Here is a 25,204-nt window from a genome sequence, read left to right as displayed (position 1 = left end):
GCCTCCACTGCAGGGGGTGCGGGTTCGATCCCTGGTCAGGGAACTAAGATCCCACAAGCCACGTGGTGTGGCCAAAAATAATAATTTTTTAAATTGATAAAATATTTTTAAAAAGAAAACTGAGTCCCTTCCCTCCAGAACAGCTCCATGAACCTTCATCCTGTCCTTTACTCACATGTTGCCACACGGCCACACTCTTTTGAAATCTTAGTTCCCCCACGCACCATGAGTCTTGGGGTTATGGTAATGGCCATGTGGCTATTAAACACTTGATTACTGGCCTACAATCATTGGTACATAAAGCAGGATAGAGGTACGATGTGATCAGTAACAAAATCAGTAAGCATGTATGAATCTATAATTTGGTTTCCTTTTAAAAAAAAAAAAAGTTGGTGATATACAAGCTAAACTCACATAGCATGGTCACTGGCTAGAGGAATGTTTTTCTGAATCTAGAGTGAGCAGCAAATACCAAATTTGGGGGACGAGGGGAATGCAAAGTCTTTGCAACCTGAATATCAAAAAAGATTTCTCTGCTTCTGGCCTGCATCCAAGTCCTCTAACAGAATATTCAGGAAACATCTGGCTCAGTACTGCCCCTTATCATCATCAGATAGTTTCTCAGCTCATACCTCCAGACCACCAACCTTCAAAATCTGCAACAGTCTCCTAAAATAGGAAGAGGGGAGGGAGTGGTGGGAAATGGCAGAGGGAAAGGTCATGGAAAGAGGCAGGGTTTCCAAAATGGACATTTGCAGCAGAAATGTCAAGAGCATAATGTAACCACTGTTGTCGATAACTTTTTGCTGCCGACACTAAGAGAGAAAAATCTGATCTGGCCCAATAAATATGCACCCTGATCTGAAGGCCGGGGGACACATGAGTTTGACACAGCATCATGGCCAAAGCTTATATAGGAAGTACTTCACTTCCTATTCTAAGAAACCCACAAAGCTGTGGATAAAGATATGGAGCCAGCAAAAAAAAAAAAAAAAAAAAAAAAGCAAGGGAATGTCAGACTTTTAGTCTCTGGTTTTCCCTGGTAGTTACGCAGGGTCTGGGAGCAGGAAGCCAGTGTCTGGAGAGGGATCCGCTGGAGGCGAGGCTCTAAGTCAGCGTTAGGGCCCGAGGCACCAGGGGGTTGGCGGGGATGCTTTTAAAACCCGCATCATCAGTGAGTGACCAGGAGAGGTCACGTGAACTAGAGGCAAGCTCCCCCAGAAAGGTGCCAGGACGACGGGGGAAGGAGCCCACACACCTGGGCCTGAATCCTGCCCCACCCTGACCAGCCCTGTGGGACACACTTAAGCTCTCTGAGCCCCGCCTTTCCAGTCTACAAAGTTGTCTACCTCACAGCCACAGCGAGGAAAACCAAGACTGGGAACACGGAGCTTTTGAGACTATTACGATCTAAGTTCTCACCTGGATCAACAGCAGGACTCAGACTGCCTAAAAACTGAGTTCACCAACTTACCTTGGCGAGTCCATCCTAAAGGACTGTCACATGACACTGCCAGGCCCTGGAGAGGAGAGGGAAAGGGACGGGGGGCAGGCCCTTGTTTGGGGGCCATCTCCAGGAGCAGCTCAAGACAGAGACCGGGGGCTCTGGACACACACGCGCTCACGCACACACACACACAGATACGCGCACACACCAGCCACCTCCTGGGACGTCTCAGAAGACAGAAGAACAGGCACTTGGGAGCACCCAAGCCTGCACCATGCAGCCACCAGCTGCCACCAGAACAGAGGTCCGATGAATCGGAAGCTTGTGGAAAAGGATAGGTCATACTCTCCCTCAAGAGGTTTCACTGCACTGCAAGGCTGGGCTTCTTAGTAAATCGGCAAGTGCCCTCCACAACAGAAATCTACCACGAAGGACCGGCCTGTCCTCCCTCTGCTACACCTGCTGCATTTTTGTTCCCATCAACTCTATGATACCAGGATGCAGGCCAGGATTTCAACCCGAAACCCTGCTCACTGAGGACCTTTTTAAAATCTGGATGCTCTCATACTTTGTTCCTCAAATGCAGAAAGAAGGGTTGAATTACAGGCTAAACCTCCTCCTTAATTATATGGAGGTCGGAATTCAACTGCCTTTAACGTCAACCCAGCCCATGGCAGAGAAATCAAACCTTAAGGCTCGGTCCCCTCACAGGCCATCACCAATGTCCCCCAAACCCTCCCAGACCTGGTACCCTTCCTTCGGAGCCCTCAGTACAAGAGAAAGTCTGCCTTCCTAATTTCCGGGCAGTCAGCTCAGCTGGTTAGCTCGCGATACTGATGAGGCCGCTCTCTGGGGGGAGTTCTTCCCAAAGGCCAGTGATGTGGTCACAGGAGAAAAGTCTCTGCTTTCAAGATGCTGGGGTCATACAACTCAGAAACCCTAACACCCAGCTGGGGACCGGAAGCACAGTGCCACGTCAGCTGTCACCTTCCTGCGTTCATCTAAAAGAACAACTATATCCCCCCACCCCTCCCCAAGCACTTTCCCTGAATGACCTGCGAACACTGTCACAACCTCCACCCAATCCCTCCAGGCGGTCCCTAAACCTGCTTCCCCCACAACCCTGCCCATCTCTGAAAATGGAACTCCATCCTTCCAAGTGCTCAGACCAAAAACCTAAGAGTCCACCTTTCTCCTTCTTTCCTTACATCCCATATCCAATCATGGGCAAATCCTATCAGCTCCACCTTCAAAGTATACACAATCTGACCACTTGTCACCACAACCCTGGTCCAATCTGTTATAACTTCTTACCTGGTCCATCAAAAATACCAGCTTCCCCTCTAGGTCACTCCTGTGCTCGAAATCCTCCCAGGCTCCTGCCTCCCTCAGAATAAAAGCCAAAGCTGTACTTTTTCTTTTTCATTTTTTTTTCTTGAAGTCTAGTTGATTTACAATGTTAATTTCCGCTGTACAGCAAAGTGATTTCAGTTATACGCACACATACGTTCTTTTTCAGAGTCATCTTGATAGCCTGTGGGACTTGGCCCCCAGCTAATCCTCTGCTAAACATTCCTGCCTTCCACCCTCTCCCTTGCTCATGGTGTTCCAGCCACGTCAGCCAGCATCCCCCCCGGAGCACTGATACGTGGGTCCCTCTGCCTAGAACACCCTTCCCCTGTTAGACGCGCAGGTCTCCGCCTACAGCAAGACCTCGGGACAGTGCACCCTCCATGAAACAGCTCCACCCACAGACCCTCTCCCCTGCCTCAGTCAGCCCGTCCACCCAAGTGTCTAACTCACACGGCCCCCTGTAAAGGATCCACTGTCAAAAGGCAGAAGAGAGAGAGTCTTGTGGGCTTCTCGCTTTGTTTTGTGGTAACACTCCTCCGGCAGACAGCAGGTGGATGGGCCTCAGAGGACACAGAAGGTGGCTCAGTGGAGGCGCGCCCTTGTCACTTCTAGGAAGCCACCCCTTCAGCACGTCCATGCTGGTGGTTTGGGTTTCTGTTTGCAGGCCAGGGGTGAGGGGCCAGGAGTGCTGGGGAGTGGCTTTCAGTACAGAACAGTGTTTTCTAAATGTCTAACTGGTTTTCAACTAGAAAGAATCACACAGATGGCAACAAATTAATGTCACACACGATCGAGACCCAATGGGCCGTCGACCCCTGGATGAGCTCTCCGTGTGCGCTCCGCGTGTTTCATCACCACACACACGTATGTGCGAGGAATATTCACAGCATTAAAGCACAAAGGCTCTGGTTTAAACGACGGCTCCTCCCAGGCTGCCGCCGGCAAAGGCCACGTTTCACTCTTGCCACATTCCTTCGTCTTTCCCTGGTCCCTCCATATCCTGAAACAAAACTAGAATTGGTACTTTCACGACCTCTGATTTCCTGCAACTCTCCTGGCCCCCAGTGAACAGTGACACGTGCAGGACACTGCTCCCTCGCCCTGGGGAAGCTGCCCTCCACAGGTTCACCAAAGGATCTAAAAGCAACAGCAAAATCCCACTGAAGGTCTCTGGTCGATCTGAGAGGCAAGTTTCATGCTCCCAGAAACTAGAGGGACTGGGATCTCCCCCCACCCTGCACACAGGCCGCCCCCTCCCCCGCGCTGGTTACCATAAGGACAGAAATAGGCGCGTGACACACTGCTCTGGGCACCTCAAAACCCCAGCAGCAGCAGCTGGTTCTTAACTGGTACAGCAAAGTGGAGCTGACGAAGGATTTTCACATCCATCCCGCCGGCCCGCATTCTTGCACCCGCTCCCCACCTACAACAAACGCCCCGGAACCCAGCACCCACCCGCTCCAGGGAAGCCGGGATGGGAGCCCCTTCTGACCACGGACACCGTGCCGAAGTCCTCTGGGCCTTGAGGGCCCCTACGAAAGACAAACAAGGAGGCTCTCTCTTCTCCCCTGGATGGTGGACTAACGCAGCCACCACAGGAAGGAGGGCGATGCCAAGAAAACGGCAGGAAAGGGCCTGGGGCCGCCTGACATATGGCACCTGGCGCCCGCCCAACCCTACACCTCCTTGTGCAAGCGAACTCGAGTTGGGCTTTCTGCTACTCAGAGCTAAAGGAATCCTGAAGGATACATACCTCGCAACCACAGAATTCTGGATGCAAAATGGACCCTGAGAATCACACAGCCCAGTGGTTTTAAAGCTTTTTTAAATGATGGAGATGTTTCTTTCTCAAAAGGACTCTTACATGGAGTGCCAATGGCTAGAATGGATAAAGACGGAACGCCCTCTGGTTGAGGCAGAAAGCCCTAGGCACTAACGGAGAAGCCGGGGGTTCAGAGTAACCAGCTAAAAATATCACTGACCTAATGCAGAGACTCAACATATAGAAAGAAAGCAATCACTGCCGTCACCACCATTTGTGAACACTGAGGATGGCCAGGCACTTGAACGCACTCTGGTTCTCATACCACACTAAAAACATGATTAGCACCCTGATTTGACACAGAAGGAAACCAAAACTCAGCAGATCAGTAACTGTCCACATTGAAAAGCAGGACAGTTGACTTCCAAAACTTCACTCCCAGCCCTCTTGAGGAGGAAACGGAGATCCAGAGAAAAGAAGTTATTTGCCACACCAGCACAGTAACCCAGCTCTCCCAACTCCACCTGCAGGCAGCCCTCACTGTACCCTGCCAACCGCAATCAACAGAGACCCAGCAGCTGTCTCCAAGCAGGAACAGGGCTGGGTGTGATACTTAGGACAGAAAAGCACCTCAGACCAGCCACACAGACACACCAGCCAGAGGAACGCCCTGCCCATCCCCCGGTCTCCCCCCAGCAACTTGCAGCCAAGCTCCAACAACTGCTCCCAGCTCGATCCTGCACAGCTGCACAAAAAGAGGCCACAAATGTCCCAGAGAAGGCTTACTGCAAAGAGCACGATCAAGAAGCACCAGTCGTCACAAGGGCACCAACACCATGAAAATGAGATGACAAATGCCAACAAAGAAACTGGGCCCAAGGAAAGAGAATTAATAGAGCAATCAGAGCAGAACTTCACAATACATCTTCCAGGGGATGAGGAAAGCTGTGGCATCCATGAAGAACAGGCAGCTGTGAATATATATCAACTCTAAACCTTGTTGGAATTTTTAAAAAAAACAGGAAAGTTGAAGAGCTTATGAACAACAGGAGAATTGCTAGCCTGGGAGACAGAACACAAGACATTCTTCTGGAGCCCTGACCAAAGTGGTAGTCAGACACAAAGTATAAAAGAGAAACCCAGCAGGGCAAAATATACGTTATGATAAAGAACGGCTGAACAGCACAATTAATGAAACTTTGACCCAAGCAGAGAACATTTTTTCCAAACACACAGAACACTATTAACTTGACTAGGTGCTAGGCCACAGTTTCACCACATTTACTGCCCACAGTGCGGGGGGGATTCCATTTACCTGGGGAAAGAAAAGATTTTTAAAAATTAGTGGGTCCAGGAAGTTTAAATAGTTAGAACTTTTGGGTACAAGAAGGAAATATTTAGAACTGAAGGATGAAAAAACTATGTATCAAAACCTAAGTAGGGCTTCCCTGGTGGCGCAGTGGTTGAGAGTCCACCTGCCGATGCAGGGGACACGGGTTCGTGCCCTGGTCTGGGAAGATTCCACATGCAGCGGAGCGGCTGGGCACGTGAGCCATGGCCGCTGAGCCTGTGCGTCCGGAACCTATGCTCCGCAACAGGAGAGGCCACAACAGTGAGAGGCCCGCGTACCGCAAAAAAAAAAAAAAAAAAAAACCTAACTAGCAACACGGAGCAACTAAGCCCGTGCGCCATAACTACTGAGCCTGCACTCTAGAGCCCGCAAGCCACAACTACAGAGCTCACAAGCCACAACTACTGAGCCGGTGCGCCTAGAGTCCGTGCTCCCCAACAAGAGAAGTCACCGCAATGAGAAGCCCGCACACCACAACCGAGTGGCCCCCACTCGCCGCAACTAGAGAAAGCCCATGCGCACAGCAACGAAGACCCAATGCAGTCAACTATAAATTAATTAACTAATTAAAATGCTAGTTCTTTTGAAAAGACTAAAAAGGGTAGAAAAGTCTTTAGTAAATATGTTAAGGGAAAAAAATCAGGAATTAAAAAAATGTACCTACAGGTTCAGAAAGTATTTCCAAAAGCAAATATGTAGCATGCTACATATTTATATGTGAATACATAATTAAAATGACAATTTCCTCAGAAAATATAATCAAAACTGGCTCAAAAAAAAGTACAGAATCTTAATAAACGAAGTAGATGAAATGGAAACCATAATCAAAACTCCTCTTCCACTACATTCTACATCCACAAAGGCACCAGGCCCAGATAGTTTTACTAGTGAGTTCTACCAAAATTTAAGGAAGAGAAATTGTCCATCCTATACAAAAACTGTTCCACAGCATATAAAATACTAAAAGCTAACTGGCTCTCTCCACAAAGCAAACATTCTTTATACTAAATTCAGCCAAGAATAGTACAGCAAAGAAAATTATAGCCCAAGCTCACTTAAAAACACAGTTGCAGGGCTTCCCTGGTGGCGCAGTGGTTGAGGGTCCGTCTGCCGATGCAGGGAACACGGGTTCGTGCCCCGATCCGGGAAGATCCCACATGCCGCGGAGCGGCTAGGCCCGTGAGCCATGGCCGCTGAGCCTGCGCGTCCAGAGCCTGTGCTCCGCAACGGGAGAGGCCACAACAGTGAGAGGCCCGCGTACCGCAAAAAAAAAAAAACACAGTTGCAAGCCTCCTATATAAAATATCAGGAAATAGAAACAGATCTATTTCTATTTCACCTTTTCCTCACATCATACGTAAAAATTAACTTGCAAAATTCATCACAGGGCTAAACATAAAGTTAAAACTATAAAACTTCCAGAAACAAACATAGGAAAGAATATTTTTGACCTTAGAGTAGACCAGTGGTTCTCAACTGGAGGTAATTTTGCCTCCTCCCCACCCCCTGGGGTCATTTAAAAATGTCTGAGGACATTATTGTTTGTCACAAATGGGGGGAAGGGTTGTTCCTGGCATCTAATGGGTGAGACCAGGGGTGCTCTTAGCAATGCTAAGGACAGGCCCAACAACAAAGATTTATCCAGGCCAAATGTCAAATGTGCTGAGGGTGAGAAACCTCGGTACAGGCAAAGATTTCTTAGGCTACAAAAAGCACAAACAATTAAAAAAAAAAAAGATAAATTGAAGTCCATCAAAATTAAGAAATATCCTTTCTTCAAAGGATATATTAAGAAAAAAAAAAAGCAAGCCAAAGACTGGGAGAAAATACACATGATACATACCTGAGAAAGGACTTGACCCATAATATATAAAGAACTCTTAAAACACAGTAAGATGACCTCCAAAAAAGTGTGTTAAGGGATGACAAGGAAAAACAAAAAAAAAATTTTTTAAAGAATCAATACAAAAGATATCCAAATGGTTGATAAGCACATGAAAGATGTTCATCATTAGGCATCTCAATAAATACAAAAAAACGATGTTCAACATCATGAGTCAGCAGAGATATGAAAATTAAAACCACACTGAGATACCATGAGACACGCACTAGGATGACTAAAATTAAAAAGACCGATAAGATCAAGTGTTGTTAAGGATGTAGAAACACTGGAACCTTCACACTGCTGATGGGAATACAAAATGTCAGTATGACAACTCACTCACTCCCCATTCACTGAACAATCCCACTCCTAGGTATCAAAAGAAAGCGTATGTCCACACAAAATCTTATACACAAATATGCACAACAGCTTTGTTCATAATAGGCAAAAACTAGTAACATTTAGATTAGTCTTGGGTCAAAAAGAAAATCAAAACTAAGACTACACATTATTTAAAATTGCAGGACTTCCCTGGTGGCGCAGTGGTTAATAATCCACCTGCCAATGCAGGGGACGTGGGTTCGAGCCCTGGTCCGGGAAGATCCCACATGCCGTGGAGCAACTAAGCCCCTGCGCCACAACTACTGAGTCTGTGCTCTAGAGCCTGCGAGCCACAACTACGGAGCCCGTGTGCCACAACTACTGAAGCCTGCACGTAGAGCCCGTGCTCCACAACAAGAGAAGCCACCACAATGAGAAGCCCGCGCACCGCAACAAAGAGCAGCCCCCGCTCCCCGAATCTAGAGAAAGCCAGTGCACAGCAACAGAAACCCAACGCAGCCAAAAATAAATAAATAACTAAAACTGCAAAAAAAATTTTTTAATAAATAAAATAAAATTAGCAAAAGTAAAGGGAGAAGGACGTTTGTTGCTGCCTCCCTGGGGGGAGCAGCGGTAGCCAGCGGTCTTCTGGATCTGTTCCGTTGGTGGTGTCTCCACTCCAGCGCTGGCCCTTCCCAGTTTTCCCCTCTGCTTAAGAAATGCCTAAGGAATACTTGGAGAATAAATGAATCCTGTGTCACCTTGCCAGGATTAAAGGGGAGGAGACACCATTGGCATAAATTCAGGCCTCTGTCCCTCACTGGTCATGAGCCAGCTATGAGGAAGATACAAAGGACCCACAAGTATACCAGATCTCAGCTACCTCCACCTCCATGACCAGTGGGGGCACTACCAAGAGGGCTCGTGGCTGGGACAATAAAAAGGAAAGAGAAAAGAAAAAGGAGAAAAAGAACAGTGTCTGCAAAGGAACAAGCTCCTTTCCACCATCAGTCCCAGTTCTTTGACCCTTATGAATTTTCTCTGCCCCGCACAATACAGTTTTATATGCCAAGATCAAAATAAAGATGAGACATCTAAATTATTTTACTCGACCCCATCTTTTAAAAATCCCTCCGTGAAACACTGATAAAAGACATGAAGCCCAATCAGGAATTCATTTCCTGGGAATCTGTCAGGATGCTGTTCTAAGAATTAAAGCATGTGGTCTAACATACCCCTAATTAACAATCTTGGGCTACACACACTTATTGTTGCAAGAAACATACACAAATGGATGTGGTCCAGGTTCAACATGTGGCCTAAATTAGGCATATAAGCACTATTCCTTCAGAAAAATCACAGGGAAAAAAAATATCTCCTTAGAAACATCAACTAAACCAACCTCAACTCCCAGCTGGCTTCATTATTCTCTTGTCCTCAATGTAACAAAAACTTTCCAGTATTTATACCCAAACAGTTGGGGGAAAACTTGTTCTGAATAAATTTTAAGGTACTTAACTACCTAAATCAAGCCAGCCCAAAGCGTTGCTTTATAACTCGTACAAACTGTTAGAACCGCACTCCTTAAGAACGTTCTTAACACCAAAATAAAGGGTGGAAACTAACCGATGACATACGTAAGATGGCCTTTTACAAAATGTATCTCACACAGTAAAGAGTAAAGCTACGGACAAGTGGAGGGCCTTCTGGTCACTTTCGTGACGCTGAATGGCTGCCCTCTGCCCCCCTCACCTCTTGCTCTCGTGGGTCCTGCCCCAGCGACCTTTGGACACCCCTCACCAGCACAGCACTCCTTCGGGCCCCAGGCCCTCCATGCGTGCCAGTCCCACGGGCAGTCACACCGACCTCTGGATTCAAGTGCTTTCTTTCTACTACACACCACGTCCCAAAAAATAGGTGAGTGATAAGAATCACCGACTTTTTCCACAGCATAGGACTCACCTGGTGCGTCAATCCTTGTGAAGCTTAAAAAACACACAACTGAGGCTCTCCAAAGAACAAGCACTAAAAGTGCCGAGAGAGCAGATACACTTTGGGAAACTTGCCTTTGTCGTCCCCGCTTTTCACTGTCCAGCTCTCTCCACAGTAACAAAGATATTAAAGCTGCTGCTGAGTCAGTTGCTTCGCTGTTGCCTTCATCCCCGCCATTAACTAACTGCAAGGGGACAGCCCCCTGCCCACCACCCTCACCCCAGGAGGTGTGAGAGCCACACGGGTGCCCTGCAGGCAACCCTGAAGCAGGCCCAGACCTCCCTCGTGTTGGTCCTGAGGGACTGCAGGTGAAAAGTACCCTCTCAGGTTCTACAGAGCTGGGCTTGGGAGGAGAGGGGTTTTCCCGAAAATCCAACTCCCTTTTCCAGTGACACGAGAACTGCCTGCCAGGGCTCTAGCTGATGCTGGGTGGCATCTGGGCACCCCAAACCTGCGCCTGAGGGGATCTGGAAACCGCGCCAGGCACCAAACCACCAGGAACAGGAGAATCTTCCACGGAAAAACATGTTTCTCATTACAAGCTACCAATTTACAAACATTTGGAACGTGACCCGTTGTCTATGGGGATTGCTACCACCAACAAGCTGCACAAACAGTAACAGCAGAAGTCTGCTTTTCACACTCACAGTGAGACCTGGGGAGTTATTTACAAGTGGACGCCCAGAGGTGGAATAAAAGGCAGCTGAAAACATCCGGCTTTGGTGCTACTTGGTAGAATTTTTCAAACTGCATTTAAAAAGATGTTCAGCCCATGTTCCCATTCAAATATGTGCTAGAGCTAAGGGATTTTTTAGCCAGTGTTACCTCATTCAAGAAAACCAATTTTTTTAAACCCCTTCCCCAAGGGTAAAAAAAAAAAAAGAAAGAAAGAAAGAAACAAGTCTTAATAAGTATTTAAGCCAAGAAATCCATTTGAAACAGGAACAAATAAAAAGAATTCACTTTGCAGGTAGTGGGTTTGAAGTGTAGATTTTTAAACGCAGCTCTGGGGAAGTCTCAAGGTGAAACCACAGAGCAGTAACGGGAAAGAAACGTGCACAAGCCCAGCTGTGACCTGCATGGGGCTGCGGTCCTGAGGAAGGCTGGCAGAAAGGACCTAAACCAACGTGAAAGCTCTCCTATGACCGCAGAGGGCACATGCTAAATGCGTATCCCCTCAGAACACCGTGGAGCATTTCCTAAGTTATGCCCATGTGTGACCATGAGGCGAAGCATTTCAAGATACAACGGCCATTTCCTACTGGACCAAGAGGCCGAAGTCCACCTGGAGATGAGGTTCATAAACCAGGTTCCAGGCGCTGGGACGACTACCACCCTAAAGCAAAAGTGAGGGCCCCTGCCGCAGCCACGGAGTAGGGGTCTGCCCTTGAGGCCAACTTTAACCTTAACTATTAAGAAATCAATTCCAATTTGCTAACAACACCAAGACTTCAACACCACTAGCCCAGCTGAGCTAACTTCTCACAGATGCGTTTGGTCACAGCAGCCATTATTCCAAAACTTCCTCCTTTAAAGGTCAGTTGCAGCTTGACCTTGTGTCAGCTAGGGCCCTTTTCTCTGTAACGGGGGCTTCCGTGAGTAACCATCTTATGGCGGCTAACTGGCCCACGAACTTATGTGCTGTAAACTCTCCCTCCCGCCCCGCTACCCCTTTCCAAAAAAGGGAAAAGAAAGAATACGGGCCTTTCCGTTTCGATTGCGAGCTCAGCCTTACTCTCCTCAGAGTAATAATTTCTCCAAGTTCTGAATTCAGGGGTAATGGGACCATCTCTGATGCCAGGGAAGAATATGAACCCCATAAACGCTACCACAAACTCAAAATTCAGCTCAAAGTGGGCTAAACCTCACTTCATTCTGCGAAGTAACTTGCTAACACCAGGGATAACTGTTGACTGTTCACTAATCTTTCAGAACTTTTCATCCTTTTTTTTAAACCAAAGTTTAAAACATAAATAAAAGTTGTATTTTCCATCATCCTAAACAGTCCAGAGAAAGTTGGTTAGAAAATTCTCGGAATTGGCAGTTCCCCAGCCCCAGGACTCCCGGCCATGGCAGGACACTAACAGCCCTCATTGGGACGTGCGATTATACAATCATGGTTCCCAGAGCAAAAGACTCCACTAGAATAATCCACCCGGAGACAATGACATCATGTGAACAACTAGACAGGAAGTTAGGCTCGGAGAAGTGAAGGGTGAAGTCTTGAAAGCCAATACTGGATGACCACCCTCCATTCCCCCGATCCAAAAAAAACCCCAAAAAGTCACCTTCTGCAGAAAGGCTACTTTAAAGAAAAAATGGAAAACCCACATGGAGGAAAGCAATCAGCAAATGAAACCAAAACCCCCCCAACTCCACGGCCATTGGTGCGGGTGAGTCTTTCCACACTAAGGGCCCCCTCCAAAGCCCCGCTGGTGGAACTTTGAGGAAAACGTGGAGTGGGAACAAAGCAGAGCGGTAGTTCCTGCGTCCTCCAACTTTCGCAGGCACACCGCTGAGAGGGCAAGCGCTGGGCGTGAGGTGGCCGCAGTGTGTCACCCGGGCGGGTGGCGGCGGCCGCCCGCTCGCACACAAAGCCGCCCTGGACTTAGTGACAGCCACAAGTGGTCCGACGACGGACCCCAGCCAGCGCCGGGCCGCCGGAGCCCCCGCGCCCCCCGCCCGCGCCCATGACCCCCAGTCTCTTATCCTCCGCCACCACGCGGGCAACTTTCCCTCGGGGACGGGCTGAGCAAGCCCGGACCAGAGGCGACTCGGGTACCCCGGCCCCTCTCCCGAGCGCCCCTGCCCCCCACCCCGCCCGCCGTGCGCTGGGGCACCGCGACAGAAGCCTGCACCCAGGCGGGCCACCCACCTGCACAGCTCGGGGAACTCGGCGCCCTGGGTCCCCGCGGCCCCCGGGGCCCAGACCAGTAGCAGCAGCTGCAGCAGGAGCAGAGAGCGCGGCGGACGGCCGGCGGGCGCGGGCCCCAGGTGGGCGCTCCGGCCGGCAGCGGCCCCCATCGCACCGGGCCCCGGCTGCGCGGCTGGAGCGGAGCTAGCGGCGCGCGGCTGCCGGGGGCCGCGTTCGGGACATGGCTGCGCCGCCAGGGCGGAGGCGGGGGCGGAGGCGGAGAGGAGCGCGAGGAGCTAGAGCAGAGCAGGAGCCCGAGAGGCGCGCGGCTTGTCTGGGCTCAGCTGCGGCCCCGGAACAGGTCACGTGACCGCCGGGCGGCACCGCCCCCTCCCCCGCCCAGCTCACATGACTCGCTTGTTCAGGTGATCCCCGCCCGCCGGGCTCCGCCCAGGCCCGGTCACGTGAGCGTTGCACGCGCTGGGCCGGAAGCGGCGCGGTGGCCTCGCGGGCGCAGGTGTGGGCTCGAGGCCTGCGTCTCGGCTGTTGCCACGGCGGGGACCCGGCCACCGCCTCAGTTTCTCCCAGCGCGCACTCTGGGTCGCGATGTGGGTGCTTCCCAACTTGTAGTCTCCGTTTCCCACCCTCTACCGTTAGGGAGGGGAAAATAAGGCTTAGACTTAAGGTGCCGTAAATGCCACCGCACAGCCCTGTTATTTCGGATCTTTGATGAATGGGAACCCACTTTTCTTGCCCTACGGAGGTAGATCGCGGAGCCCTACACGGGGCTTTCCAACCATTGCCCAGAAGAGCTTCTCACAACCTTGTGTAACAATGTTATTTCCCAAGCGTGGGCTTCCTACAATAAGGGAGGGCGGCACCAATATAGGAACTTGAAATATAAAGGAGGCAAAAATGTAACTATAAAGCGAGTGCCACTCAGCAAAGCTTTATTAATCCCTCTATTCAAATATTTTATTAAACCCATACTATGTGACTGACTGAGCTAGGCACAATGAAAATAAGAAGGTAAATCCGAAAAGACATGAACTCAAAAAGTTTACCTTACAGAGAATAATCTGATTATTATACAGAATAATCATGATGGTAACCGCTCATCCTTTTTAATGCTTACTCCATACCAGACACTGTGTTAGCACTTAACATGCGTGAATCCAGGAACTGTGTTATAAATGAGAAAGGAAGGCACAAAGATGTTAAGTAACTTACCCAAAGCCACTTTGATGTGGCAAAGCAGGAATTCAAACACATACAAGTATAGCTTACATTTATTGAGCAGGTAATTATGTGCCAAGTACGGTTTTGGTGCTTTGATTTAGCTCAGTTAATCTTAACACAATCCTATAAGAGATGTATCTTTATAGCACCCATTTTACAGATAAGGAAACTGAGGCACAGAGAGATTAAAAAGCTTGCAAGTCACACGGCTAGTAAGCGGAGAAGCCAGGGTTTAAGCTCAAGCTAGACAGTCCCAGAGCGTGTGGCTTGGCCATGAAGCTATATTGCCAAAGAGGAATATGGCCCAAGAAAGGAAAGTTGGTGTGATGGCTCAAAGGGCATGCTCAGATGTCCAACTGTGGGCATCATGAAAGGGTTCATATTTTGCAACTCCAGAGTTATAATTGATACAGGCAAAGATCTTCAGTGGAAACTAAAACCATCAGGTGAAAAATAATTGCAAACCGGAATATTCACTTTGTCGCAAAGGATATTTCCCTAATAAAGAAAAATATATCTTTACAATGGAAAGGTCTGGTAGAACCACCTTTATCATGAAATTAAAGTTCATATCACCAAGATTTGGTAAAACTAACATTTTCTGCTTCCTAAAATGATGCAATGAAAAATACTGCTAAAGGATAATATTTAAAAGAGAGTATAATCATGACTCAGATGCAGGTGTAAAATGAACATGTGTCAAAGATAATACTTAACTCATTAATGTCAGACCACTAACACGTTCCAACTGGTTCAAAAGAGAATCCAAAGACAATCCAACACATACACGTGTAGTCAGGAATGCTGAAGTTAAATTGCCTAATAGATGGAAGATTAGTCAATGCTCATAGGTCCAATGGATGTCAAAGGAACAAAATTTGCATTTCTAAAGACAAGAATCCTAGACATTACCATCAGTATTCCACAATTTAGAGAGTTGTAAAATAGCTCAAAGATAATGAAAGGCTCAAAACCCCATAGAATCAGCTAAGGCACAAAGTTGCATTAGACAGCATCTAGCTTTCCACTGAAGTTACCCAATAATTTTTTTGGTCCATTTCAAAGTCTTTCACAATTTCCCCCTGTAGTACACAATATCACTTATGTGGTGTTATTGCCAAGATGTTTAACCTAAATCTAATAAAAAATAAAACTATCAAATCCAGATTGTGAAACATTCTACAGGAAAACTGAACTGGACAATTCCAAAATGGCAGTGCTCTGAAAGACTTCCCCCCTTCCCTCCTCCACCCCCCCCCCAAAAAAAAGCAAGAGTAAACAACAGACTGAGGTCAGATCTGACCAGGTAGCTGCTTTATAAATAAAGTTGTACTGGAATGTAGCAGCATCCACTTATGTATTCCTATGGCTGCTTTTGCCTACAATGGCAGAATTGACTGGTTGCAACAGAGTCTAAAGTATTTTACCAACTGGCCTCTACAGAAAAAGTTTGCCAACCCTTGTTCTAGATCAGTAGTTATCAAAAGTGTGGTGCTTGGACCAGCAGCTTTGGCATCACCTGCCAGCTTGTTAGAAATGCCAATTCATGGGCCTCACTCCAACCTGTTGACTCAAAATCTTTGGAGATGGGCCCCAGAAAATTGTTTCAATAAGCTTTGTAGGAGATTCTCATACACATGATGGTATGAGAACCACTGTTGCAAAAGGTGAGTGAGAGAATTCCCAGGTCTCTGGAGAGTTCCTGGGATGGGCTGCCAAGTGAGGGTCCTTGGCTCCACTCAGGAAAGAATTCAAGAGGGAGCCATAGTAAAGTGAAAGCGAGTTTATTTAGAGAGATACACATCCCGTAGACAGAATGCAGTCGTCTCAGAAGGTGAGAGTGGCCCCGGGGGTGTGGAGGTGGTTAGTTTTTATGGGCTGGGTAATTTCATAGGCTAACAAGTGGGAGGATTAATCCAACTATTTTGGGGGAAGGGGTGGGGATTTCCAGGAATTAGACTACCACCCACTTTTTGGCCTATTACAGTCAGCCTAGGAATTGTCATGGCGCCTGTGGCTGTGTCCTTTAGCATATGCTAGTGTATTACAGTGAGTGTATAATGAGGCTCAAGGTCTACTGGAAGTCAGATCTTCTGCCATCTTGGACATAATTGGTTCTAACCAGTTCTTGTTGTATCCTCAAGCGGCTGTGTCATTATTTTAATGGTTGTGCCCTGTCGCCTTCCCTCTTGTCTCACCACTGTCTTAAATTAAAGGAAAATAAAGAGGCAAGACAACAAAATGTGATGCATGACCCTTAACTGGAGCCCAGATCCCTAAAAAGGAAGGTGTAAGGGACACTTGGGGATAACTGGGAAAACTTGAATGTAAATTGCATATTAGATACTCTAAAGTCAAATGGTAGAGGGCATAACTCTCCTGTATTTCATTTAAATTTTGCAGCAAACCTTTGAGAAAACAGAGACTTGGAGATGTAGCTCAAGACCCCATGTTATGGGTTGTATTATGTCCCCTAAAAAGATACGTTGAAGTCCTAATCCCCACTACCTTGGAATGTGACCTTATTTGAAAATACGGTCATTGCAGGGTAATTTTTGTTAGCTACAGGAGGGTGGGCTCAGTCCAATATGACTGGTGCCCTTGTAAGAAATGGTGTAGAGACACTGAGACACACACAGAGAAGACGGCCTTATGAGGATGGAGGAGTGAGGTATCTGCCGGCCAAGGAATGCTTGAATGAAAACCACATGGGAACACAGAGAAACAACTCTGGCCAAAGATTGCACTAAATCCTGGGCTTATGGAATGTGCTCCTTCCCTCAAGTAGTTTATGATTTAGTAGGGGAGATAGTCAATTTTAATATAAGTTTGGAAAAATTGTATTGGGGTGAGCTCCTACAGGATCTTAAATGGGGACCTAAGAAATTTAGATTTAATTGGATATAAAGTGAGGAACAATAATGGCTGATAAAATACTACCTATTAAAAAGTCACTGTGTCAAAAACCATTCCTGTATTTCATGGTTTACTCTTTATAGAATCCTCTGAGCATAGTAATCCTATCCACGCGTAAAACATGAGAAATTCAGGTATAAAGAAATTAAATACCTTCCCTGAGGTCATGCAATTAGTAAGAGCTTCATTGTGAATGATATGATCTAGTATGAAAGTCCAAGATTTTAACTCATAAACTTCCTTCTCATTGAAAGATATGGACCATGAGAGAGAGAGAGGGAGAGTTAGTTCACAGTTATTCTTCAGGAAAATCCATCTAGCTGCAGGATGGACTGAAAGCCACTTTAATAAAAGCACCAGAACTAAGGTGACAAAAGAGACAGTGGAAAGGCTTTTGCCCTTCCCCAGGAACACCTAGTTCCCACTTGGTTAACACCCAGCCAAAAGTAGAACTCAGGTCTTGTGACTCTGCAGGGCACTTAGGTGCCCAGTGACCACCTGGAATAGCGGCGGTGGGAAGAGAGGGGGCATGGGAATAGAGATGGATGTAGTTGGCTGCCTTCCCGCAGGCATTGCCCATGCCCTCGTTTGCTGGCAAAGCCCACCTCCCACTAAAGAGCTAAAGATGTGAGACCCTTGCAACACAGCCTTTCTTACAATGGAGAGAGAGCATATGCCCCAATCCTGACCGTGGAAATTGATGGGAAGTCTCCTGAGATTTTTCTGCAAAATGTTTTTCTCTCCAATAAGTGATGCAAAGGAATCCTCTCCCCCCAACCCCACTTATTTTTTTTTTCCTGGAAGCAGTACTGTCTGTATAAGGCACTTGTAGCTGCTACAGCCCCTTGTAACTCCAAGGGAAGATATGGCCAACACAGTGGGAGAAAGATGGAAAACATCAGGATCATTGGTGACGTTGCTGACCACTTCACCAAAACCATAGAACTGGCCAGTATCTGATCATTCACTTTATGACATGATAAATAAATTTGCTTAAGCCATGTGTGTTAGTTAATAATTTATTGCCTCTCAGCTCCAAGTGCACCCTTCAATATATGCTCTTTTATGAACAAAGGGATTCTTGTAAGTAGTTCTCTTTACAATGAGCATGATGTTAAGCTTTCTGAGCGTAGAACACGCTCTGGAGGGAAATCTCAAGAGAAGAGAGTTTCCTGCTGTTTCCAGGACATCCACACCACTGGTTGCTGACTGCCTGCCCCCCTACCTGCATGCCAGAGAGTGACCTAATGCAACTACAGACCAGCCTGGCTATACTAGGGAACTTCTCTGCTATTCATTGAGCTGAACCACACCTTCTCCAATGAGATCTAAACCCCTTCCAAGCTGGTCCTCCCTTGGTACCAGCCCTAGGGTACCACATAGAGTTCCTTTATATCTTATAGTTTCTCTTTTGTCATAGTTAATCATTTTCCATATTGAATATCCCCTGTTTCTATCCTCTGATTGGATCCAGACTGCTACACCATGTTTTTCTGGCTTTTGTATTCCTTGCAGCCCAAAACATACCAACTGACAACACAGTGCAACGCTTAGCAACTGGTTGGACAGGACAGACTGAAGGCGGCAGTGAAGATTAAGGTTTCTAGATTGGAAAGTGATACCAAGAACAGAAAAAGGGAACAGAAGAAGAAAAATGGATTTGAAAAGAAAGATGCTGTGTCTTTCTGTGCAATAACTAGTCAGGAATACCCAGGGGAAGGTGCCCTGCAGTCACTGGTAATAGGACACTAAACAGAGCTGGGAGTAATTACAGGGGAGATAGTTGCAAAGACAGGAGCATTGGCGATGGGAGGGGTGACTGGACATCAGCAGAGTGGATGAAAGAGCCCAGGGAGAGAACAAGATGGATGCTTGGTGTATTCGTGATCTACTGGAATATGATAAAGTACCTTAAAGTGACAATCATCAGTTATTAATTCTCACAAGTTTCTGTGGGTCAGGAATTCAGACAGGGCCCAGTAGGGAGGTCTCCTTTCTGCTCCATGACTTCTGGCCCTCAGCTGGAAGATTCGATGGCTCAGAGCTGGAATCATCTGAAGGTTCATTCTCTCCAATGTCTGATGGTTGGTGCTGGCTGTCGGCTGAGACCTCAGCTGGAATGCCTTGCATGTGGCCTCGACACATGGCCTGAGCTCCTTCAAGCATGGTGGCTGGGCTCCAAGTCAAGCAGAGAGAGAGAGAGAGAGAGAGAGAGAGAGAGAGAGAGAGAGAGAGAGAAGGGGGAGAGAGGGGGACTCAGCTTGAAAGTCCCAGAACACTGGTTTGGGTGTGCGCTCTTGGTCAGGGCAGTCACTAGGCCCTGCCCAGATCCAGGGGGAGGAGCCCTGGACCCCAGCTCTCAATGAGCAAGTGGAAGGAGACAGGTATTAAGGTGTGGCCATGTTTGGAAAATGCAAAGTGCCCCTTTGGGGAGCACCATGTTTATGGAGAAGAGAGAACAGGCCAGAAAAGAAGCAGAGACATGGAAAGAAAACTGAGGGGATTCATAGGAGCCGAGGAAGAGAAAGTTCCTGTGAAGTTCCCCTTGAAAACTGTGTGGAGCTCATTATGAGACACACATGTGAGAATGAATGGTGGCAGCTGCATTGTGGCAACTCCAGCAAGAATCTCACTTTAGGGCTTCCCTGGTGGCGCAGTGGTTGAGAGTCCGCCTGCCGATGCAGGGGACACGGGTTCGTGCCCCGTTCCAGGAGAATCCCACATGCCGCGGACCGGCTGGGCCCGTGAGCCATGGCTGCTGAGCCTGTGCGTCCGGAGCCTGTGCTCCGCAACGGGAGAGGCCACAACAGTGAGAGGCCCGTGAACACAAAAAAAACAACAACAAAAAAACTATAATAGGACGATTGGACCATCATCTTTCTCTTCTCTACTCACTCTCCACAAAATGCATAATTCCATGAGAAGACAGTAAAGTTAATTCAACAAACACATATTGAGTATTTATTTTTTAATTAATACTGTACTCAGCACTAGGAGTGCAAGGAAGGCACAGTCCCTGCCTCAAGGGACTCAGAGATTTAAGAAGAAAGATGAGAAACCAACGATTTACTACTTAGTGTCATAAGGAGGTAGGCAATGACTTACAGGGAGCTAAGGGAGAGAATTTCCTCTAAGAGGGATTCCCGAAGGAGACAATTTGAGCTGATTTAGCCAGAACACAAGTCAGAGTAAAGGATTGGGGATGGGGTGGGGAATTGGGGAGGGGAGGTGCTAGTGAGGGAAGCTCAAGCCAGATTTTGAGGAACTTTGTGCTTTGCTAAAGAGAGGTAAGTCGGAAAGAGAAAGACAAATACCATATGATATCACTTATATATGGAATCTAAAATATGACACAAATGAACATATCTATGAAACAGAAACAGATTCACAGACGTAGAGAACAGACTTGTGGTTCCCAACGGGGAGAGGGGTAGCAGAGGGGAGGATTGGGAGTTTGGGGTTAGCAGATGCAAACTATTATATATAAAATGGATAAACAATGAAGTCCTATCATAGAGCACAGGGAATTATATTCAATATCCTGTAATAAGCCATAATGGAAAAGAATGTGAAAAAGAATATATACATATGTATAACTGAGTCCCTGCTGTACAGCAGAATTAACACAACATTGTAAATCTACTATACTTCAAAAAAAATAATGATAATAATAATAAAGAGAAGGGAAACTCGGGAGGATTTTTAGCTGAGTAGCCACATAATCAGATTTTTATTTTAGCCAGATCACACTGACCACCCTGTGAAGGACAGGTGTAGAGGTCATGTGAGGGGGACTTACTAGAGGCAGGGAGGCTGGTTGAAAAGACTGTAACTTAACCCAGTGTTATGGGTTGAATTGTACCCCTCAGAAAGATGCTAAAGTCCCAATCCTCAGTAACCCAGATGTGACCTTACTGGGAAGCAGAGTTCTTGCAGATGCAATTAGTTAAGATGAGGTCATTCCGGAGTAGGGTGGGCCCATGATCCAATATGACAGGTGTCCATATAAAAAGAACATCATGTGAAGAGGCGGACACACACGCCAGGAGAACACCAAGTGAAGGTTGGAGTTATGCCACCATGAGCCATGGAACTACCGGAAGTTAGCAGAGACGCCTGCAACAGTCCCTTCCCTAGAGCCTTCAGACGGAGCACGGCCCTGCCAATACTTTGATCTCGGACTTCCGGACTCCAGAACTATGAGACGATAAATTTCAGTTGCTCTAAGCCACCTAGTTTGTGGCACTGGTTAGAGCAGCCCCAGGAAACTGATCCACCAGGGTAGAATGATGAATGTTCACGTGAAGGCAGCAGCAGTGGGAACAGAGAACAGAAAGAAGTGCAAACTCATCAGCATGCCGGGGACCAGCTGTGGAGGTTGGAAGAGAGAGAGAGAGAGAGAGAGAGAGAGAGAGGAATTAGGATGATTCCCAAGTTTCTGGTAGGATGACTGGGTATTTGGTGATGCCATCCACTGAGAAAGAGAAAGTCCCCCTAAAATGCAAGCTCTGTGACTGTGTTTGCTCGTGCTGGATCCCAGGGCCAGAACAGTGATTGCTCAGTACCTAGATATTTATTGAATGAATGGAAAAACGAAATGAAATAGGGAAAAGAGGAAGAGTGTCCTATATCTATAATACACACATAGATATTTTCAACATTTCCCCTTACCTCATCAAGTTTTTGTTTGTTTGTTTTTGTTTTTTATTTATTTATTTGTTTTGGCTGAGTTGGGTCTTCGTTGCTGCACGCGGGCTTTCTCTAGTTGCGGCGAGCGGGGGCTACTCTCCTTTGTGGTGCGTGGGCTTCTCATTGCGGGGGCTTCTCTTGCTGCGGAGCACAGGCTCTAGGTGTGCAGGCTTCAGTAGTTGTGGCTCGCAGGCTCTAGAGCACAGGCTCAGTAGTTGTGGCCCATGGGCTTAGTTGCTCCGCAGCATGTGGGATCTTCCCGGACCAGGGCTCGAACCTGTGTCCCCTGCACTGGCAGGTGGATTCTTAACCACTGTGCCACCAGGGAAGCCCCTCAGCAAGTTTTAAAAGTTCCATATAGGGCTTCCCTGGTGGCGCAGTGGTTGAGAGTCCGCCTGCCGATGCAGGCGACACAGGTTCATGCCCCGGTCCGAGAAGATCCCACATGCCACAGAGCGGCTGGGCCTGTGAGCCATGGCCGCTGGGCCTATGCGTCCGGAGCCTGTGCTCCGCAATGGGAGAGGCCACAACAGTGAGAGGCCCGCGTACCGCAAAAAAAAAAAAAAAAAAAAAAAAAAATTCCATATAAATATATATATTTTTGTTTAGTCTTATTTTCAAAGTTCCCTACTGTCCAGATTTTCTCCCGCATACTTACTGTTCCCTCCCTTTTCCTCTTCCCTTATTCTAAGGTGCATATTTTCTAATCCAAGAAATCAGAACCGTGGTCCCTTAAAGAAAGTACACTTAGAGATACCACCACACATAGTAAGTGCTCAATAAAAGCTACTATTGTTATTGTTATCAGAATAGTGAGCTTGTACTGCTCTGAAAAATCTGGGCCATGTAGCTATCATACATTCCCCCTTTTACTTCCCTCCTCCTCACGTCATTTGACTTCTTACTTAGTCTCCTTCTTTGTCCTTTGTTTCATTGCTAACCCTTCATTCTGACCTGCCTGCTACTCTATCATGAGTCTTTTGACCTAATATGAAAGAAATGTATATGTTATCTATTGCCGCTTAACAAATTATCCCCAAACTTGATGATTTAAATATTATCTCCCACTTTCTGTGGGTTGGCAGAGAAGTTCTGGCTCAGTGTCTCTCTTAAGGTTTCAGTTGAACGTTAACCAAGGTTGCCATCACCTGAAGTTTTGATGGGCTGGATCTGCTTCCATTGTGCTCACTCATGTGGCTAGCAAGTTGGTGTTGCTGTTGGTGGAAGGCTTCAGTTCCTCTCCATGGGGCCTCTCCACAGGGCTGCTTGAGCATCCTCACAGCACGGTGACTGGATTTCCCTCAGAGCAAGCAATCCAGGAAACCAAGATAGGAGTTGCAATGCCTTATAAGGCAAAGCCTTAGAGTTACATACCATCAGTTTGCCCATATTCTATTGGCCACGTAGACCAACACTTATATAATGTGGGAGGAACTACACAAAAGCATGAATGCCAAAAGCTGAGGGTAACTGAAAGTCATCTTGGAGACTGGCTGCTACAGAAAGGCAGAAGGGAAGGTGAGGGGCTGAAGAAGAAAAGGTGGAAGGGTTAGTGAATGCATAATCAAGGAAAAGCAGATATCAGAGGCAAGTCTTTTTTGTGAATACTGTATTCATTCATTCCACTGTTTTCTCCTTCATTTAAAAAAATTTTTTTAATTGGGATATAGTTGTTTCACAATGTTGTGTTAATTTCTACTGTACAGCGAAGTGGAGTTCCCTGTGCTATACAGCAGGTTCTCATTAGTTATCTGTTTTATACATATTAGTGTATATATGTCAGTCCCAATCTCCAAATTCATCCCATCCCCCTTTCTCCCCTTGGTGTCCATATGTTTGTTCTCTACATCTGTGTCTCTATTTCTGCCTTGCAAACCAGTTCATCTGTACCATTTTTCTAGATTCCACTCTCCTTCTTTTTTTTTTTTTTTTTTTTTTTTGCGGTACACGGGCCTCTCACTGCTGTGGCCTCTCCCGCTGCGGACGGAGCACAGGCTCCGGACGCGCAGGCTCAGCGGCCATGGCTCACGGGCCCAGCCGCTCCACGGCATGTGGGATCTTCCCAGACCGGGGCACGAACCCGTGTCCCCTGCATCGGCAGGCGGACTCTCAACCACTGCGCCACCAGGGAAGCCCTCCTTCATTTTTAAAACTAATTTTTTTGTGAATAAAATTCATCAAGGTAACATGAATCAACCTTTCATCTATGTGAAGTTATTTTCTGAAAATCTTTAATTTTATTCCCAATGGTTAATGACAAATTTTATTCCTGTCCCAGTTGTTTGTGTTTTTTTAATGGCGTGTCAAACTTATCATGATGAATTATAGAATTCAGTGTTCTCATACCCCAACCTATTTCTCTACTTATAGTAGCGTGTGAACTTGTTGTTCCTAAGAATTGAATTTGTCATTATGGACATATTTATTTCAGCAGGCCTATGTCAGTGATGCTGTGTACAAAAGGCTGCATTGTCACACCTCACAAAAAATGCAAGCCTATCCCAAGAAACTCTCCCAGTGGAACTGGTAGCAGAGAGAGCCTTGGGCATCTGAGTTATAATCCAGTCTCTGCCTCTTTGACTTTGGAGGTCATTTAACCTCAACCACACTTTCTTCATCTAGAACCAAGGTCAAAAACACTCTCTTAAGACCAGATGGTAAATATTTTAGGTTTTGTGGTCTCTGTCACAACTATTCAGCTCTACTATTGTAGCATGAAAGCAGCTATAAATCTACGTAAGCAAATGAGCATGGCTACATTTCAATAAAACTTTATTTACAAGGACCGGCCATCAGCCAGATTTGGTCCAAGTGTTATATAGTCTGCCATCCCCTATCTAGAAAATGGACACATGCAGAGGATGTTGTGGTTGACTGCTTGATATCTATTACATCCCAGCTGATTAGTCTGAGCCAGTCAAAGATGTCTATCTCCTGGGCCGTATTAGTTCAAAAATGGTTGTGCCTAAGCCATTGCATGCCAGTGATACACAAGGAGAGGGTTATTGAAGGCTTCTGGGAAATCAGCATCCTTGCTCTTAAGAAAATGCTGCTGCACAAATTAGTCTCTCTCTCTCTCCCCAAGGCATGAACAGGGAATCTTATAGGTCTAATCACCACCATCAGCCATCCTACCAGCCTTAGAGAATATTTGACAATGCAGATGGCCGAGAGAAGCCTTTCTCTACACTTCTTTGCATGTGAGCTAAAAAAAAAAAAAAAATGTCCAACTTCTCTTTATTAGCTCTAAATTGGGTCATCTGTTATTTCAGCTAAAGGCATCCTAAGTGAAAACCCCATTCAAAGAGTAGTTATGAGATCTAAATGTGATCGCAGTGTGTGTGACATGGCATGCAAATTTTTCAATATAAATCTCTGTCAATATGGGTATTGGTAAG

The 25,204-nt window shown here is 46.8% G+C and overlaps 1 protein-coding gene across 1 annotated transcript in view; it reads right to left on the bottom strand.

Annotated features, from left to right (window-relative positions):
• IGF2R (insulin like growth factor 2 receptor) overlaps window positions 1-13,331 on the bottom strand; it is a 109,738-nt gene extending 96,407 nt beyond the window's left edge. The window contains exon 1 of the mRNA XM_081251059.1: window positions 12,984-13,331. Coding sequence (XP_081107185.1) covers window positions 12,984-13,132 — 149 coding nt within the window. The 5' untranslated portion in view covers window positions 13,133-13,331. The remainder of the gene's footprint in view (window positions 1-12,983) is intronic.
• Window positions 13,332-25,204: the final 11,873 nt, after the last annotated feature.

This window comes from Mesoplodon bidens (genome assembly GCF_964165515.1).
Source record: "Mesoplodon bidens genome assembly, chromosome: 12".
NCBI classification, from domain to species: Eukaryota; Metazoa; Chordata; class Mammalia; order Artiodactyla; family Ziphiidae; genus Mesoplodon; species Mesoplodon bidens.
The sequence above is the reverse complement of the archived record's forward strand: the minus strand, read 5'-3'. Positions and strand labels throughout refer to the sequence as shown.